Raw genomic sequence first — 20,157 nt, forward strand, 5'->3', positions numbered from 1 at the left:
AGTACCCGGCGTTGCCCAGTTGTTTCCTTCCTAATCCTTGACGGGGAGGAAAATCAACAAAGGAGGAAGCATTTGACTTCATATCCTATCCTCATATATTGTTGTCATATCCCAACCCCATATCCCGTCCTCATATCTCAACCTCATATCCCGTCCTTATGTCCCATCCTCATATCCCAACCTCATATCCTGTCCTCCTATGCCAACCTCATATCCTGTCCTCCTATCCCGACATCATATCCCGTCCTCATATCCCATCCTGATATCCCATCCTTATGTCCCATCCTCATATCCCAACCTCATATCCTGTCCTCCTATGCCAACCTCATATTCTGTCCTCCTATCCCGACATCATATCCGGACCTCATATCCAGTCTTCATATCCAGACCTCATATCCCGTCCTTATATCCCATCCTCATATCCTGTCTTCAGTTGGGAATGATTTGTGATGAAGATATTGTAAGCTGAAAATAGAAGAGGATGTGGCTTTGTGGGACTGGGCGTGATTTGCAAGCCAGACCGATGCACAAAAAGGGTAGAGAATTAAAAGGGTGGGGCTTAAACAGTAGGCATGTTTTTGTGAGATGGGGTGTGGCTTGCAAGCCGGACTACATTCACCAGGAGATGCAGAGCAGAGCTTGTGGAGTAAGGTACTGGAAGTTCCATATACTTGCATGGGACTTGAAACAAAAAACCATCTTTTATATAAGGGTGTAGGTAAGGGTTAATTTAGGTATCCTATATTTTTATTTGACATATAAGTAGTATGTGTGCCAGGTATTTTTTGAAATATCTCCAGCCGTACGGATGTAATGCGGGAACATACATTTCCCATAGATTTGCATGGGACTTTAAACAAAAACTCTGACCCTCACACATGACGGTAGTTAAGGATTAAATTAACTATCCCATATTTTCAGTGGACATATAAGTAACATGTGACCAAGTATTACTGAAATATCTCCAGACGTTTGGAAGTTATGCAGTAACATATATTTCCCATAGACTTGTATGGGACTTTAGACAAAAACCCTGACCCTGGCAAATGGGGGTGAGTAAGGGTTAAATTACCTATCCTATGTTTGTTGTTGACATATAAGTAACATGTGTACCAAGTTGCATGTTTATATCTTTAGCCGTTTGGACATGATGCTGGAACATACACAAATTCATACATACACACATACACACACACACACACACACACACACACACACACACACACTGTACATTTAGTTATATATATTTGTATATATATATATATATATATACACACACACACACACACTCGCATTGCTTGAAGCATTACTGTCATTAGTTGTGAAATCTGCAAAAATGCTCAAGCTGGTGTAGTTATAAGCCCTAAAACGATTATGCACATTAAAATGCCACTTATGGTAGCTTTCCTTGAGATTAAAGAGGTACTCCACTGGAAAACATTCTTTTTTAGACTAACTGATGCCAGAAAGTTAAACAGATTTGTAAATTACTTCTATTTAAAAATCTTAACCCTTCCTGCACTTATCAGCTGCTGTATTTTCCAAAGGAAGTTCTTTTCTTTTTGAATTTCCTTTCTGTCTGACCACACTGATCTCTGCTGACACCTCTGTCCATGTCAGGAACTGTCCGGAGTAGGAGCAAATCCCCATAGCAAACCTATCCTCCTCCAAACAGTTCCTAAAATGGACAGAGGTGTCAACAGAGAGCACTGTGGTCAGACAGAAAGTAAATAAAATAAAAAAATAACTTTCTTTTAAATAGAACTAATTTACAAATCTGTTTAACTTTTTAGCATCAGTTGATAGAAAAATAAAAATAAAAAATGGTTTCCAGGGGAGTATCCCTTTAAAGTTCTACTCTTAAAGGGGTACTCCGCCCCTAGACATCTTATCCCCTATCCAAAGGATAGGGGATAAGATGTCAGATCGCCGGGGTCCTGCTGCACCCCGCTATCATTACTGTGCAGAGCGAGATCGCTCTGCATGTAATGACGGACAATACAGGGGCCGGAGCATCGTTACATCACGGCTCCGCCCCTCGTGATGTCACGGCCCGCCCCTTTCAATACAAGTCTATGTAAGGGGGCGTGGCGGTCGTCACGCCCCCTGCCATAGACTTGCATTAAAGGGACGGGCCGTGATGTCATGAGGGGCGGAGCCATGTCGTCACGCTGCATCGGCTGTATCGCCCGTCATTACGCACAGAGCGAACTCGCTCTGTGCAGTAATGATGGCGGGGTGCCGCAGCGGCAATCCCCAGGGTCCCCAACAGCGGGACCGCGGCGATCTAACATCTTATCCCCTATCCTTTGGATAGGGGATAAGATGCCAGGGGCGGAGTACCCCTTTAAAGAGCTTTTAAACATAATCCTCCCAGAAGTGTTAACCATCTATTGACAATGGTTCTCGAATTCTTGCTTCTTGTTCATAGAGAACAGGGTGCTGGGAGGAAGTGTTTCTCCTAGGAGAAAGATAAAATGACTATTAAAGCCCTAATCCCAGTAGCTAGTTTGTGTCCCTATCCTAGGTCTGCATTGCATTCAATTGTGACCCTTATTCAAGCATTACCTTACAGTCATCTGAATATAGCCACAATCTATTGTACATCCATGTAATGGGTTACCTATATCTGCAATTTATTGTAGTAACTGGGGCAGTATAACAGATGGTAAGATTCCTAATATCATATTTATGTAACACATTAACCACTTTGGATCTCATTCTATAGGTTTCTGCTGATGATGGGAGTTCTGTTTTGCTGCGGAGCAGGGTTCTTCATTAGAAGACGAATGTATCCACCATTGCTTGTTGAAGAACCAACATTTAATGTTTCTTATACAAGGCAAACACCTGGGCCTCCACCAGGTCAGATTAACATTTTAAATTTTTCAAAAATGATTGTAGAAAAATTGTACACCTACAAAAATAAGCATCAGTGGAATTGCACAAGGTATCTGGAGTAATGGTTGAGAAAATATGAGCTCACTGCCACGTTTTAAGACACCTTAAAAATGTATGAATTTTTCTAATAAAACAGGTGTAGCTTTGTGTATAATGGATTTACAAAAGTTTTGTTCTAAAGTGTACTATGTCAGGGTCAATCTATTGTACGTCAGTAGATGCACCATTTTGTGGGATATGTGTAAACTAACTACACTCTTGCTACATTTCTGGTCAGTATAAATACATGTGTCCCAATGTCTTAAAGGAAATCTGTCATCACCGTCACACACACTAACCTGTTGGTACAGGCTTGTAGTGCAGGTGACAATGATACTTACTAGTCCCCACTCTATGCTTCCGTTCCAATGCAATCTCCATTCTTCTGGATATGTAAATGAACTGCGTGGTGCATGGGGGTGGGGGTTTGTTCCCTAGCTCACCTTGTATGGTGATGGCTGGCCGATGTGAGGGATTTTTATGCGCCTTGGAAGATTTTGTGTCCAAACGTTGTGTTGCAAGCTTTTGCAAAACTACAACTCACAGCATGCTTGGAGAGGCTTTGGCTGTTTGGGAGTTGTAGTTTTGCAAAATTTAGCTACACACTGTTTTGCAAACACTTACATAGTCCAAGATGCAGTACAGAGTGGGAAGGCGGAGGCTCTGTGCCACAGACGATTTTGATTGGAGGTGGAACCAAGAAATGATTTGGATATCTCTGGAGAGCTGAAGGAAGAAAAAGACACAAAATCGTCCGGGGTGCATAAAAATCCCTTGCAATGGCAATCCATACAGTAACGTCTCCTCCCCTGTGCTGAGCTTACTATGCTGCAGAATGGATTTCCACTCTACAGCAGTGGGGTCTTTCAGTTGTGCTTGTTGTGCTAAGAGGGATTATGTTTTCCCACCTTTGAGCCATTGAAGGAAGTTAACTGTATAGAAAACAAAAAACAAAACAGACAACAGAACAGGGGCGCAATAAACTTTTTAGGGATGAAACAAATAAAATAAGGATACGAAGGATAGGTGTGGTTTTTGGGTTCTGAAACACCACACGCCTGGTTCCTCCGCTATCCCAGTTGCTAGTAGTTAAATGAGAGTCCACAACCAGTTATGGTCAAACAGAGCTTTACTGAGTAAAGGACAGATGGAATTATCTTCACAGAGAGGTGGCCAGGACCTCGCAGTTTGCTGGACCAATATACTTGTAGTTAACTTGACTTGAGATTAGACTTGACTTGACTAGTTTCAGTGACAGCAGACATAGACTTGAGACTTACTGGAATGACTGTAGCTTTTGGGGTCTTCCAGATGCTGATCACTTGCACTGAGATCTCTGGTGGTTGCTGTGCTTAGTAGCAGATCTCAAAGAGAAGAGAGAGAATTGTAATGGCCGCCCTTTATATAGTGGGGGGCTGGACTAAAGCCCATTGGTCAAGCTGCGGGTCATAGGTTAAGCTGGTGCTCTCTGGGAGAACATGTGGCAACAAATCATGTGACTGCAGAACATAGCATGTGACTGACTCATAAAGGTTCCTTAGGACCCCTTAGGAAGTTTTAGATGAACACAGGTGTGGTAATTCGCCATGCGGACAAGAGGGGGCGACTTGGTGTGGCAAAATATCATGACAATCACTCAGAGGCCATGAACATACTCAGTGGCACCAAATATTACAAATTAATTGATTATCCCTATAACAATGCAATTATTAGATACAGCTTTTATTATTAACAAAAATGTTAAGAAGTTTATTTACATCACTACTCATCCATTCCTTACTATTATTATCTCCCCAAGTTACATGGGGAGTCATCAAAACCACCAGGCCGGCCCATCATTGCCGGTACAAACAGCCACACTTCAAACATTTCACAATATTTAGACGTCATATTACAGGAATACGTACAATACTAAAAACTCTGATGATTTTGCATTTGTGACACTTGAAGTCACTGAATTATATACCAATATAAAACATGAAATTGGTCTTGAATGTATTAGTGAAGGGTTAAGCTCGGACACTAACATCCCTGAGAAACAAGGACAGTATTTATTGGAGTGTCTAGAACTAGTACTGAAGAGTAATTATTGTTGATATGATGGTAATAGATACCATCAAATAAGCGGCACAGCTGTAGAGACCAAGGTAGCTCCATCTTATGCAAACCTGGTGATGGGTTGTTTTGAAAACCAGTATATTACATCCTTAGATTTGTTTATGCACCATGCAATTATCTACAAAAGGTACACAGACAATATTTTTATGATTTTGGATGGACCAATAGACCTCATCCCAACTTTCATTGAAAACATAGCTCATAATATTTGGGGTATCTCCCTAACTTCCAATATATCAGTGGATAAGATAGATTTTTTAGATCTGAAAATTTCACATAATAATGGAACAATAGAAACTGTCACCCATTTCAAATCGGTAGATGCAAATAGCTACTTGTCATTTGCCAGTAGTTACCTTAAGAGATGGAAAATGATTGTCCTATTCGGACAATACAAACCCTTCGGAAAAAGAATTGTACCCAGGATATTGTACCCCCAATTGTACCCCCACCGATCACCTCAGTTGAAGTGGTTCTCCAGCTGTTGGAAAGCTAAAACTCCCATCATGTCTGGAGAGCCTCTGGCAATGGGAGTTGTAGTTTTGTAACAGCTGGAGAAACACAGATTGGACACAGTTTTACCCATCATCGCTGCAGAACTTACAAGTGACTACAGCTCTGATGGGACAGTCAGGAGAATACACAATGATATCAGTGACCTGAGTGATGTCTTCTGACTTGAGTGACATCTTCTCTGTTATCTTTTCTTCTTCATCTGGTCCAGCTCCATCTTCTCTGCAGAGTCTGACATCCAGACATCATTGGCTCCTCACTTTGTCAGCAGATCCTCATCCTCTGCATGAAGACAGTAATCATTATAACCTTGACAGAAAGTGTACCCTAAATAAAATACTTCCCCACACTGTATCCTGAATATAATACTGCCAGACACTGTACCCACTAAATATAATCCTGCCACACCCTGTACCCTGAATATAATACTGCCCCACACTGTACCCTAAATATAATACTGCCACACACTGTACCCTAAATATAATACTGCCCCACACTGTACCCTAAATATAATACTGCCACACACTGTACCCTAAATATAATACTGCCCCACACTGTACCCTAAATATAATACTGCCCCACACTGTACCCTAAATATAATACTGCCACACACTGTACCCTGAATATAATCCTGCCACACACTGTACCCTGAATATAATACTGCCCCACACTGTACCCCGAATAAAATACTGCCCCACACTGTACCCACTAAATATAATACTGCCACACACTGTACCCTGAATATAATACTGCTATACACTGTACCCTGAATATAATACTGCTATACACTGTACCCACTAAATATAATCCTGCGCCAGACTGTACCCTGAATATAATACTGCTATACACTGTACCCTAAATATAATACTGCTATACACTGTACCCAGTAAATATAATACTGCCACATACTGTACCCTGAATATAATACTGCTATACACTGTACCCTGAATATAATACTGCTATACACTGTACCCACTAAATATAATTCTGCCCCACACTGTACCCACTAAATATAATGCTGCCCCAGACTGTACCCTGAATATAATACTGCCCACACTGTACCATGAATATAATACTGACATACATGCATACACATCATATATGCATATACACCGCCTCTTATCCTCTGTGTCCTCATCACCCCCAAAAACCCCGCCAAACCCCTCCTCATCACTACTATTACCCCCTCCTCTCCTCATCACCCCTATAACCCCCCTGCGCCTCTAATCACCCCCATAACCCCCCTGCACCTCTCATCACCCCCATAACCCCCCTGCACCTCTCATCACCACCCTGCCCCTCTCATCACCACCCTGCCCCTCTCATCACCACCCTGCCCCTCTCATCACCCCCATAACCCCCCTGCCCCTCTCATCACCCCATAACCCCCTGCGCCTCTCATCACCCCCATAACCCCCCTGCACCTCTCATCACCCCCATAACCCCCCTGCACCTCTCATCACCCCCCTGCACCTCTCATCACCCTCCCTGCGCCTCTCATCACCCCCATAACCCCCCTGTATCTCTTATCACCCCCATAACCCCCTGAACCTCTCATCACCCCCATAACCCCCCCTGCCCCTCTTATCACACCCAGCACCTCTCATCACCCCCATAAACCCCCTGCACCTCTCATCACCCCCATAACCCCACTGCACCTCTCATCACCGCCATAACCCCACTGCACCTCTCATCACCCCCTGCACCTCTCATCACCCCCCCTGCGCCTCTCATCACCCCCATAACCCCCCTGTATCTCTTATCACCCCCATAACCCCCCTGCACCTCTCATCACCCCCATAACCCCCCCTGCACCTCTTATCACCCCCAGCACCTCTCATCACCCCCATAAACCCCCTGCACCTCTCATCACCCCCCTTTACCTCTCATCACCCCCATAACCTCCCCCCTGCACCTCTTATCAACCCCATAACCCCCTGCACCTCTCATCACCCCCCTGCACCTCTCATCACCCCCATAACCCCCCCTGCACCTCTTATCAACCCCATAACCCCCCCTGCACCTCACATCACCCCCCCCCCCCGTGCACCTCTCATCACCCCCCCCCCCGTGCACCTCTCATCACCCCCCCTGCACCTCTCATCACCCCCCAGCACCTCTGATCACCCCCCCAGCACCTCTGATCACCCCCATAACCCCCCCAGCACATCTGACACCCCCATAACCCCCCAGCCCTCTCATCACCTCCATAACCCCCCCAGCACCTCTCATCACCCCGATAACCCCCCAGCACCTCTCATCACCCCCCCTGCACCTCTCATCACCCCCCTAAGCCCCCCTGCACCTCTCATCACCCCCCCTGCACCTCTCATCACCCCCATAACCCCCCCTGCACCTCTCATCACCCCCCAGCACCTCTCATCACCCCCCTAAGCCCCCCTGCACCTCTCATCACCCCCTGCACCTCTCATCACCCCCATAACCCCCCCTGCACCTCTCATCACCCCCCTGCGCCTCTCATTACCCCCTGCACCTCTCATTACCCCCCAGCACCTCTCATCACCCCCCTGCACCTCTCATTACCCCCCCAGCACCTATCATCACCCCCATAACCCCCCTGCACCTCTCATCACCCCCCTGCACCTTTCATTACCCCCCAGCACCTCTCATAACCCTCATAACCCCCCTGCACCTCTCATCACCCCCCCTGCACCTCTCATTACCCCCCCAGCACCTCTCATCACCCCCATAACCCCCCCTGCACCTCTCATCACCCACCCCTGCACCTTTCATTACCCCCATAACCCCCCTGCACCTCTCATCACCCCCATAACCCCCCTGAACCTCTCATCACCCTCATAACTCCCCCTGCACCTCTTATCACCTCCACACTCCTGCGCAAGTTTACTTACCCAGCCGGGGATCAGTGCAGCAGCGTGAGGCTGCTGAAGCTCCTGGTGCTGCACTGGGAGAATGCTGGAGATCGCGCTGGGACGTACGGTAGGCAGGGACAGGTCAGGTGATTGGAGTAGACGTGCGTGCCTGCGCGGGGCACATGACGTCTCTACTCCAATCAGCCCTTGGCCTGTCCGGCCCTGCAATGATTCTTAAGGACTAGGTAGGCTTCTTTCACCCACCCTAATTCCGCATAAGCTGGGTAGATCTCTCTCCCCCTCTTATCATTCGGTTGGTAGACAGCCCTTTCCACCCTCCATATTAGCTATATCTCTCCCCTTTAGTATTGGCAGGTAGTTAGGTATGTATGCAGGCTTTAACAACCCCATCTTCATTTCATATTAGCTGCCCCCCAACCACCTCCCCCTATTCTGTTGTAGCTCTATTTGTATAAAAAAAAAACAACAACAGAAAACAAAACTAAAAACAACTTACCTTCCACTGCACCCACGCAGAGCAGTTGTGTCCGGCACAGTAGCATCCGCGTCATAGCGTAGGCGGCGTGATGACATCATATCAATGCGCCGCCCATGAATTGATGCAGATGTCTTGTGCGGCCCCCGGAGTTGGTGAGTGGAGTGAGCGGCGAGGCCGGGTGCTTATAGCTCTCAGCTCCACAACTCTGCATTGGGCAGCCGAGCACGGGGCGGGCGGCCTACCAGGAATTTTCTCAGTATCCTGTTAGGCCAGTCCGGCCCTGGTCCCAATCTGTACATATCTATTGTAGACATATTGGGGGAGATTTATCTAAACCTGTGTAGAGAAAAAGCTGAACAGTTGCCCATAGCAACCAATCAGATCGCTTTTTTTTTTACTTTTCAGAGGTCCTTTTAAAAATAAAGAAGCAAATTGGATTGGTTGCTATGGGCATCTGGTCAGTTTTACCTCTGCACAGGTTTTGATAAATCTCCCCCATTGTATATACGTGGTAAGACTATACAACAGCACCATTTATGGGTCCACCGACTGTATCAAAACCTATTTTCCATCTAACTATACAATTACACCATAAAGTTATAATATTGTATAAAGGACATAGCAGACCTCTATTCTATCTAATTTATTTTATTTCAAATTTTAGTCAATATAAATTTTAAAATTATTCATTTTTTTAAAAATACAGGAAATTAAATTACTTTGTGTCCCCAGGGTAGATGGAACTCACATTCTATTGGCTAGGCTGTTCTGGTTCATGTGAGACATTTTTGCCCCCAAGAATGGTGAGGATATGAAGTTTTAAAGTCCACCCCCCTCCCCCCTGGCTGCCCCGTAAGTAGTCCCCTGGGTGGGGAGCTATACTTACCGGGTCCCTTTGCTCCGGCCATAGTGATGTCCCCTTGGCTTGATTGACAGCCAGCATCACCACTCTCCTCCATCTGCTTAGGGAGCCGCAGGCCATCAATCAAGCCAAGGGGGCGTCACCACGGCCAGAGAGAGGGGACACAGTAAGTATAACTTCCCACCGAGGGGACTACTTACGGGGCGGCCAGGGAGACTTTATAACTTCATAGCCTCACCATCCTTTGAGGCAGGAACATCCCTCGGGGTTGGGGAGGATGAAGATTTTACCATACATAATGTGTTGCCAAATGTTATATATGGTAAAAATCTACTGCTTGGTCCCCTTTAAAGGGGTACTCCGCTGCTCAGCGTTTGGAACAAACTGTTCCAAACACTGGAGCCGGCACCGGGAGCTCGTGCAGTCATAGCCCTGCCACCTCAATGCAAGTCTATGGGAGGGGGCATGACAGCTGCCACGCCCCCTCCCATAGACTTGCATTAAGGGGGCAGGGCATGATGTAATGAGGGGTGGGGCTATGACATCACAAGTTCCCGACACCGGCTCCAGCGATCGGAACAGTTTGTTCCTAACTCTGAGCAGAAGAGTACCCCTTTAAGGGTACTTTTACGCGTACAGGATCCTGCGCAGATTTGATTTACATTGAAATCTGTAGAAGAAAATCCTGCGCATCAAATTCTTACCTGACAGATTACTTCTAAGAGAGTTACCTTCCTTTTCTCCTAAAGTATCATCTTTGATATCAACCAGGTAATTTCCCTTTCTGCCTTCTATCCTAATTCTTCCAATGAGGAAGAACAATCTTTACACACCTTACATCTACAGTAATTGCCTAATAATCTATTTGGAGAGAACTCAGAGTTTAAGGAAGGATGGAAATCCTGTTTATCCTATTCTATGCAGAGCGGAGATTCCATTCTTGCGGCCGCTGCAATACTTTAGCGATAGGCCCGCCCGGCACTGTGCCGTCACCATTGAACATGTTCTGTCTTTGTGCGGAACAATTTCAGTGGCGGAATTGTCCGCCACTGAAATTCCGCAGTGTGACTGGGTCTCTCGGAAACCCATTCACACTGATGTTTATGTTCACAGCACGTAATTCCGTTCACGGAATTCCTCGGGAATTACGTAGTGTGAACATACCCTAAAGGTCACAACGTTTAATATACCAACCCTAGGAGGATGTTCAGTACCATTAGAACACATCTGTGGTTCAGCTTCCTGGAGCTCCCACCTTACCCTTGGCATGCATTATCGATTGGATATTTGGAAAGTACTGCCATTGGGTGGTCTGTCTTGCTTTGCAAATATGCCCTCACTAATGGGGGTTACTTCTTGCAAGATCCCTGTTAGTGTGCTGCTGATAGGACATAATGGAAGTATTGATTTGTAACAAAAATGGGGATCTAGCCATGTTTCTGATGTTAATATGTTTTCCTAAAAGTAGCAAAAAGTGCCTTCTTTATTTATCCATTTACTTAAGAATAAAACACAATGGCCCTACATGTTTTGTCGGGTTATGCGCCAGATTTTTGCCAGAATTGAAAAAACCCAGATTAACTCTCCATTTTGCTAAGAAAACCCGAAAAAGAGGTGTAGCCGCTGGGAAAGGGGGCGAGGTCTCCGAAAAGGGGCGTGTTCCCAACATTTCCACAAAAACTCAACATATTTACTAAGGTTTCCACAGAAAATGTGGTGGATTTGAGCTGAGGAAAACCCTACAGATCAGAGCATGTGTAAAAAAAGCAAAGTGTAGGGAAAGTGGAAAATGTAGGGAAACCTTAGTAAATACCGTGGAAAATAAATTGTAGGGAATTAAAACCCACAAAGAAACCTACACAACACTCTTAGTAAATAAGGGCCAATATGGGTGAGATTTCCTGAGGTTATATAGGCAGTTTGTCAGTTACTTAATATAATATGATCTTTATTCAACTTTCCACCTGTCCTACCAGTACAGTGAGGCAGAATGACCCCATCATTGTGATGCTATTAGAACTAAGGGAAAACAGATTAATATTAGAAATCAACACTACATTTCGTAGACTTTTATCCCATCTTTTATTGATGATGGAATCATAAGAATGCAGTTACATAGATATTGAGCACTTTGATGCTGGCCAGATATTAAAGATAAAAAAAAAAACTGTTCTATTTTTTCCCCATTTTCCTGTTTCTGTTGAATGTATACATCTTAAGAGCATAAAGACCCTTGTAATATATCCATTTAATCAATATATAGGCTTGTGTGTCAATATATGTGTCCAAACTATCCCTGTTTCATCACTTTTCCTTGCTTTGTGTGGTTTTCGCTTATTTTATTTTTTTTATAAGATAACATGGACCTCTATTACTGCGCTATTCTGTCCAGTTAGAAACTGTGGGGGAGATTTATCATTTTAGAGCATTTCTTTTGTCTATGTTTAGGCGCAGTTCAGACGCAAACAGCATATTTTGCAACAACTGGAGGCACACTGTCTGGGAAACATTATCTGTTTTCTAACTCAGTGTTTCCCAACCCATGTGCCTCCAGCTGTTGCAAAACTATAACTCCCAGCATGCACTGACAGACCATGCATGCTGGGAGTTTTAGTTTTGCAACAGCTGGAGGCACACGGGTTGGGAAACACTGAGTTATGTAACAAACTCTGTGTTTTGCAACCAGTGTGCCTCCAGCTGTTGCATAACTACAACCCCCAGCATGCACGGACAGCCAAAGGGCATGCTGAAAGTTATAGTAGTGTGCCTCCAGCTGTTGCATAACTACAAGTCTAAGCATGCCCTTCTGTCACTGCATGCTGAGAATTGTAGTTTTGCAACAGCTGGAGGTTTGCCCGGCTATGCGCTGACAGTTAGTTGCCAGTGCATGGCCAGTATTTGTCGGCGCTTTCGTATACCAATGCTCAACCCGTGGTGTACCCCTATGGCTACGTGTACCACGGATTGAGAACCCAGGCCTCTGGTTGTTGGTCTGACTCTTTTTTTATAAAGACAACTAGACAACTTTTCACACTAAAGGAGAGCTGCACCTCATTCATCATTACGCTGCACATTATTGATGAATAAGGCGCACGCTAGTCAAAATATAGACAAAAAAATGGTAGAAATTAGATCTAAAATTGACATTTCTTGATATCTCTCCCCCTGCATGCATTGCTTTTTGTTTGATCTCGTTCTCTCTCTCATTTAAAATAACATTTGACTGTCCTCTAACATATTTTATTTTCTATTTCAGGACCTCAGCAGCCAGGAATGCCATATTATTCTGATCCAGGCGGAATCCCAGTCCCACCTTCATTTCACATGCAGCCAAACTCCCCTCAAGGAAATCCAGCTTTCCCACCTCCCCCATCCTACTTTAACACACCTCCACCCCCCTACGAGGAAGTGGTAAAATCTTGTAAATGAAGCAATTTTGCACTTGGCAATTTTTTCTTATATCTGACTTTTTACAACTTCACCATGAGGAGGACTCTCCCTTGGCATGACAATTAATCTCTTGGTAAAAATCACTGGAAGATTAGGTCTGGTCAGAGGGAGCAGCACTTGTTGGAATATGATCGCAGTTATGACAATTTTTCTGAATTACAGTTTATGCTACTTTCTCCGCACTAGCATGGGGTTTGATGGCTAAATGCACTCCTCCATTGCTGAAAGGCAGTTTTTCGGTTTATTTTTTTTTCTACACATTCCTAGTATGTAGCCCTTTCCTTGTATCTATGCTGGTGGTGTACAGTACATGTTGTTGCCTAGTTTGCCTATTATTCTTGAAAGTGCTAGCAGATTATGCAGTATCTACAATAAAAGGCATGCTTTTCATTGAAACCATGTTGGTTAAGTTGTGTTTTTCATCAAAATTGAAGGATAAAAAGTTCTAAAGAAGTAAAACGTGACCAGAATTGACTGCAGACAATGGTTATTTCTGCTGGAAACAAGTCAAAGACTGATCCTTTAAAGGGGTACTCCACCCCTAGACATCTTATCCCCTATCCAAAGGATAGGGGATAAGATCTCTGATCACAGGGGTCCCGCTGCTGGGGACCCCCGCAATATAGCATGTAGCACCCACCGTATCTGCTTCCGGAAGCGCTGGAGGTTCTGGCTCCCGACCACGGGGATGGAAGATTGTGACGTCACAACTCTGCCCCCGTGTGATGTCAGGCCCCACCCCCTCAATGCAAGTCTATGGGAGGGGGCGTGATGGCTGTCACGCCCCCTCCCATAGACTTGCATTGAGGGGACGGGGGGACATATTTAGTAAACTAGAGTTTTTACAAAAATGAAGTTAAATGGGGTATTCCAGGTTTTATTAACTTTTCCCTGCCTTGCCTGTGTGGCATCACAGTCTATGTCTTAGGTACATTTGCCTGCCGTACATCTGTGGGGTGGATTCCCTGACAAACCAGCCTGATGACGTATGCGGAACAGCAGTGCATGCCGTCGCACCGACTTTCAATGTGTCCATCGCTTTTTGCAGACTGCTCAAGTGACAGAAGGGGGCGTATTAAATGCTGGGGCGGCAGAATGTATAGCTGGACCGCACACATCATCAGGGGGCTGGCCTGTCAGGGAAGACAATAAGAAGCCACGTTGTTGTCTCGAGCCCAGCAGGATCCCGGGAAAGGCTCGAGACAACAGTTATCCAGAGACCGGAGGAATGCTGAAGCTGGAGAAACCATGAAATCACACATGTAAGGTAAGTAAATGTACTTAAGACATAACTTGGCATCAAGGGCCCGATACTGAAAAGTTAACAAAATCTGGAGTTCCTTATACTTTATTATCCTCTCATTTATGTAACGGGGAAGCTTCTATAGGGTAAGGTCATACATTGCTGCTTCAAACTGTTCCAGTGTGCGATTGTTACTGCAAGTTGGTAAGTTTTTAAGTTTCTTATTGAGGTCAGCAGTTTTTTCTGTAAAAACACAAGCAGCCATGTATACACATTCTTAACTGATTTGCTTATACCCTTAAGGTATATTCTAAGAAAATAAAGGATGAATCCCCCATCAGCCACTAGGTGTGGTCTTATTCTTAAGGTGTTACAGGGTTAATCAGACCCAATGCCCATGCACAGCAGTACACTATACATGTTTATTGAAGTTGCAGCTTCAGTTTTCTGATACAGAGAACCCAATCCTCTGCTTTCCTTCATTAAACCAGATCATTGATAACATTATTGCCATCCCTAGTGTGAGCTTACAGAAAACATTTTTTGTTGTTATCATTAACCTCAGTAATAAATCTAGTACCAGAAGAAAATAAACACGGAAACTCATCGCTCCACGAAGACAAGTACTTGGTTTATTTCTAGTGTGTAGACAAACACATGCGGCGGGAAGGAAAAGATTACAGATGCAGGGGCGTAAGATCGGGACAGCACGGTTTTGTGCTAGCAAACACCTTCTCAAGCTGAGACACACCCCTCCCATGTGTCTCCCCTGAGCCGCTTAAAAACAATGATATACAAGGACATAAATAACACATGCAAGTGAAAAATATATACAAATTATCATAGAAATAGACTTATATAATCATTGAGGCCTGACGGCCCAAGGCATTTAACTTAAGAATCCAACAGGGTTTCTTTTTGCAAGAGAATCTGGAGTCTGTCTGTCTCCTCGTATCAAAGGTTTAACAGTTTCCAGTCCAGCAAACCTAAGACAACTACTGTCTCCCCTGTGGAATTTCATTATGTGGGCAAGTCTGGGGGCTCAGAGACCTGTCACAATGGACCGGAGGTGCTCTCTAATATGTACACAGGGGAATCTTTTTGTTTTGCCCACATAAAACAACACAGGGGCAGATCAGTACGTACACTACAAATGCAGTGCGGCATGTGATGAGCCGTAACATCCTGCAACATCAAGGATGAAATAACAGTCTGAGGCACCCAAGTGCTGGAACAATGGATTATATCGTTGGCAGATCGTGAAATGAGATTGTTCTGGACTTGCAATTCTTTAGAATCTTATAAAGAGAGTGACCATGTTCCTTGCGGCCTCTGAGTGTACAAAGTTCCTTCACAGTTCCAGGACAACACGGATTTCATGAGTGCATGGGATGATGCGCACATGGTCTAAGCAAACAGGCTGTTACAGATTGTGATTACTAAGGACCACAAAGAATATGAGAAAGTGACAGAGGACCTCTGTAAAGCCAAGACGGAATACAGAACCAGTATCTGAATCTGCTCCTCTGCAGTTCTATAAAAAGCTAGAGAAGAAAATGCTTATTGCACAAACTAAGTTCAAGTAAAAAAAAAAAGAGGGACGAATTTGTCAGGGACAAGTTTGTCTATAATCATGGGCAAACCTTTACTTGGAACACTAGAAAGTCTTCTAAGGGTAATTGTAGACATTCTAAAAATCGACGGGGCCCAAAGACTCCATTTGATTTTTGGACCATGGACTCCGATACAAGTCTGTCTGATTAGACAGGAGGAAAGCAAGGAGGAGCTTGAGTATATAACCGCAATGAGAATTCTGTCCCTTCAGAAAGCGCACCAGAAGAGGGGGACGTAAGAAGAAATGATCAGTGGAGAGGCCCTTTCAGGAAACACAAGACAGTCTTGTGGAGACAGTAATTGAAAAGAGTAATGGTATTAATCTTACAGAGGTAACCCTTTCGGAGGACTGTGTAACATAATTATCTAAATGTCTGAACTTTGGACTATATGAAGCATTCAATCCAGTTAAATTTAAGATCAATCTCTTTAAAAGGATTAGAAAGAGGAGTCTGGGCAAGAAATTTTATAAGCTGGAGTTTAAGAGATCTGATCCATCTAAAAAGGAAGGATAAAATCCTGCAATAGTGGGACCTTTGGGTTTTAGTGCTATTTGTGACATCACTTATGTGGAGAGGGAGAATATTGACATACCCCTGTTGTTGAAGTACCTCCTTTTAGAGGAGGTGTGACATCTAGGTTTACCCCTCCTGTTGCACCAATCAGTTCTTTGGACTTTTTTGGTAAAACCATTCTCAGAGAGGTTAGGTCCCTTATTTGAGTCACCAGCTAACTTGACACAGAGGGAATAATCAGCTCTCAAGTGGCTAGTGTCCAGAAGGGACCTTAGAATCAGTAAGGCTTATAAAGGTGGAGTGACTGTAATCATGACAGCAGAATATTACACTCAGGATGTACACAGGCAATTAGGAGATCAGCCAGTTTATAAATCCTTACCTTCCAATTCCACCTTCCATACTATCATTCAGCTCCACTACCTCCTTAGAAAATACACTGTAGATATATCTTGACATATCTAAGACAGCTGAAAGGTTACTCCCAGAAGTTCCTATGTGGTACTGTTTTCCCAAGGTGCACAAGTAGCAGAGCTGACCTCATACATAGACTGGCTGTTGCACCCGCTACTCAGATTGACTCCTACATATCTATCTACATATCCTTCTCCGGTGCTTACACATCTTTTCCCCTATCCAAAGGATAGGGGATAAGATGCCATGATCGCGGGAGTCCCGCCACTGGGGACCCCCGGGATCATGCACACGGCACCCCGTTTGTAATCAGTGCCCGGAGCGTGTTCACTCCGGGACTGATTACAGGCGACCACCGGGCCGGCGGCGTGTGACGTCACACTCCGCCCCTCAATGCAAGGCTACGGGAGGGGGGTGATCGCTGATAGCTAATATCAATGAGCTATACAAGCTTAACTTTCTCCCGTTGTTGCACTGGCTCCAGAATCAGTGTACAGATTGGCTCATGGCTTGGGAGAATTGCCCTATTTAAAATGTCATAACCAATAAAGATGCACTGTTATTGGTTACCATAGGCAACATACAGTTTTTCTTTTAGGCAGTTTTCATTATTTCTGCTATTAATTTATTTCCAATTTGTATATTCTGCATCAAAATCCATAGCAGAAAATCTGCAATAAATGTGCACCAAAATCAACATGATTTAGGGCAAATTTTTCATAGTAAATTTTGGTGGAGAAATGTTGTGGATTTTCCAAAATGGAAAATACACAGCATTCCCTCTATATGTGGCCATGCCCTTAAATTCTCTGAATTTTCACAATTGTATACTCATGCAAGCTGCAGTGTGAGTTTGATGTACAATTGTAACAGCCCTCCCAATCCCCCACTTATCACATGTAATTGCGTCCATACCTTCACACTGTATAGGATCTGAAGTTCTTATTTCTCCAAAAAGTGGAGGGCACTCACAGTCTACATGTCTCAAAAGCACTTCTCCTCAGAGAAAGACTTGTTCATGGTTCCATTTTGAATGGAGCCACAATTGGTCTCCCATAAAAGTGCATGAACTCTCTAATGTGCCTTTATATGCCTCCAATTTCATGTGAAGGCACACTGAGGTTTTTTATCTTGATGTGCATCATTGAGTTATGTATGTACAAAAGCATTCTCTGATAGAGAAATTGCATACAATTGGGATCACGCACGCAAGTCCAGGTTACTTATCCAATCACATGTATAAAGAGGGTCCATAACCAGTTTATATGTTCTCAACTGTAAATTAATTCCAAATATATGGTTTTACCAAGAATTGGGATTAGTGTTTAATATATGAAGCCCATGTGAAATGGAATGTGATCTAGGATGACATAATATACATTGTGAGTTGACAATTTTCTGTGTAAAGATACTCAAAAACATAAGTTTAGTACAGCAAAAACTACATTTCCACAGATAATAAAAGCCTATAGGGAAACAGTTCTTTTTATCATTATTTTGAGATAATTTCACTCCATCCAACATGTTGTACAAAACTGTGCCTTTAAAGGGAATCTGTCAGCTCTAGATTATGCTCAGAGCTGAAGTGTCAAAGAGACTATGCTAAATTGCAAGATGCACACCTTCTCTCTCTCTTTCACCCCTCCCTGCTCTACATGACTGATGTACAGGCTTCAGAGATGGAAGCAGAGCCCTGAAGATCAATAAATCAAGGTAGGGAGGAGTGGGAAAGGGAAGATACTTGCATCTTGCAAGTTCGAACAGCCTCCTTGAAACTTAACCTTTAAGCATAATTTAGACCGGACAGATTCCTGTTAAGAGTCTGATCTTACATAAGGTCCAAAGCTTTAAGACTCCAAAAGTTTAGAGGCTCTTCAAAGTATGTGGCCCATTGGTCAATTCCTTTTAGGCTGTGTGTGCATTAGCATTACTTTATTACTACATGTTGTACCTCAACTGTATGATTCTTTAAAAAAGGGGGAGGCAAAATATCTCCAATGTGAAGAGTAGATTTTGTAGATCATGTTCACAGCAGGTAGTACTGTTATGTGGTTTTAACCTGTATTCTATTTTCCTCTCATTAAAAGCTTTTACACTGTAGCACCGCTTTGTGGTATTTATTTCATATGACTTGAATATTGTGTGTTGGGTTCCATTCACATAACACATTTTGGGCTCTTTCCTGTCAGTATACTGTCGAAAAGGTATTTGGATGTATACCATGTCATACTTATAAGCTTCACCAGATCAAACAGTCCACTAATGACTACTATACATTTGGTATGATATATGCTAGTACAAGTTTTATTTGCAAGACATAAAAGACATAGAAGACTACACTGTAACGTCCCATAAATAAAACATATACTTGTGTGAATCAGACTAGAAGACTGGGGGTTGGAATTCATTATTTGTGACTTATCTACATCTTTTTTAGAGCTTGCACTCCTTTATGCTATTTTTACAGCACAAACCTTAACAGATTGTCATGAGATGTATGATACAATTTCAGGCTTTTAATGCACTTTTTGAATGTGAGGCTTGTACGCTACCTATTTGACAAAAAAAAAAAAGTTAATAAATCAGGCTAAACATTTACTACACTACACAAAAAAAAAACATTTCCAGTGTAGTATGTTTTTATCAACTGGTGCCAGAAAGTTAAACAGATTTGTAAATTACTTCTGTTAAAAAAATCTTAACCCTTCCAGTACTTATCAGCGGATGTATGTACCAGAGGAAGTTCTTATATTTTTTAATTTCCTTGTCTGACCACAGTGCTCTCTGCTGACACCTCTCTCCATTTCAGGAACTGTCCAGAGAAGGAGAAAATTTCTATAGCAAACCTCTCCTGTTCCACACAGTTCCTAAAATGGACAGAGGTGTCAGCAGAGAGCACTGTAGTCAGACAGAAAGGAAATTCAAAAAGAAAAGAACTTCCTGTGCAGCATATAGCAGCTGATAAGTATAGGAAGGATGAAGATTTTTTAATAGAAGTAATTTACAAATCTGTTTAACCTTTTGACACCAGTTGATTTAAAAACAATGTTTTCCTGCGGAGTACCCCTTTAACCCCTTAAGGACTGAGCCCTTTTTTGCAATTCTGACCACCATCACTTTAAAGGGGTTCTCCGGTGCTTAAACATCTTATCCCC

General features: G+C 43.6%; 1 protein-coding gene across 1 annotated transcript in view; it reads left to right on the plus strand.

The window, feature by feature from the left end:
- VOPP1 (VOPP1 WW domain binding protein) overlaps nucleotides 1–19,102 on the plus strand; it is a 160,513-nt gene extending 141,411 nt beyond the window's left edge. The window contains exons 4-5 of the mRNA XM_056520538.1: nucleotides 2,729–2,865; nucleotides 13,023–19,102. Of these exons, the coding sequence (XP_056376513.1) occupies nucleotides 2,729–2,865; nucleotides 13,023–13,195 (310 nt within the window). The 3' untranslated portion in view covers nucleotides 13,196–19,102. The remainder of the gene's footprint in view (nucleotides 1–2,728; nucleotides 2,866–13,022) is intronic.
- The last annotated feature ends 1,055 nt before the right edge of the window (nucleotides 19,103–20,157 follow it).

The sequence above is a fragment of the Hyla sarda genome, chromosome 5, assembly GCF_029499605.1.
Source record: "Hyla sarda isolate aHylSar1 chromosome 5, aHylSar1.hap1, whole genome shotgun sequence".
In the NCBI taxonomy this organism is placed as follows: Eukaryota; Metazoa; Chordata; class Amphibia; order Anura; family Hylidae; genus Hyla; species Hyla sarda.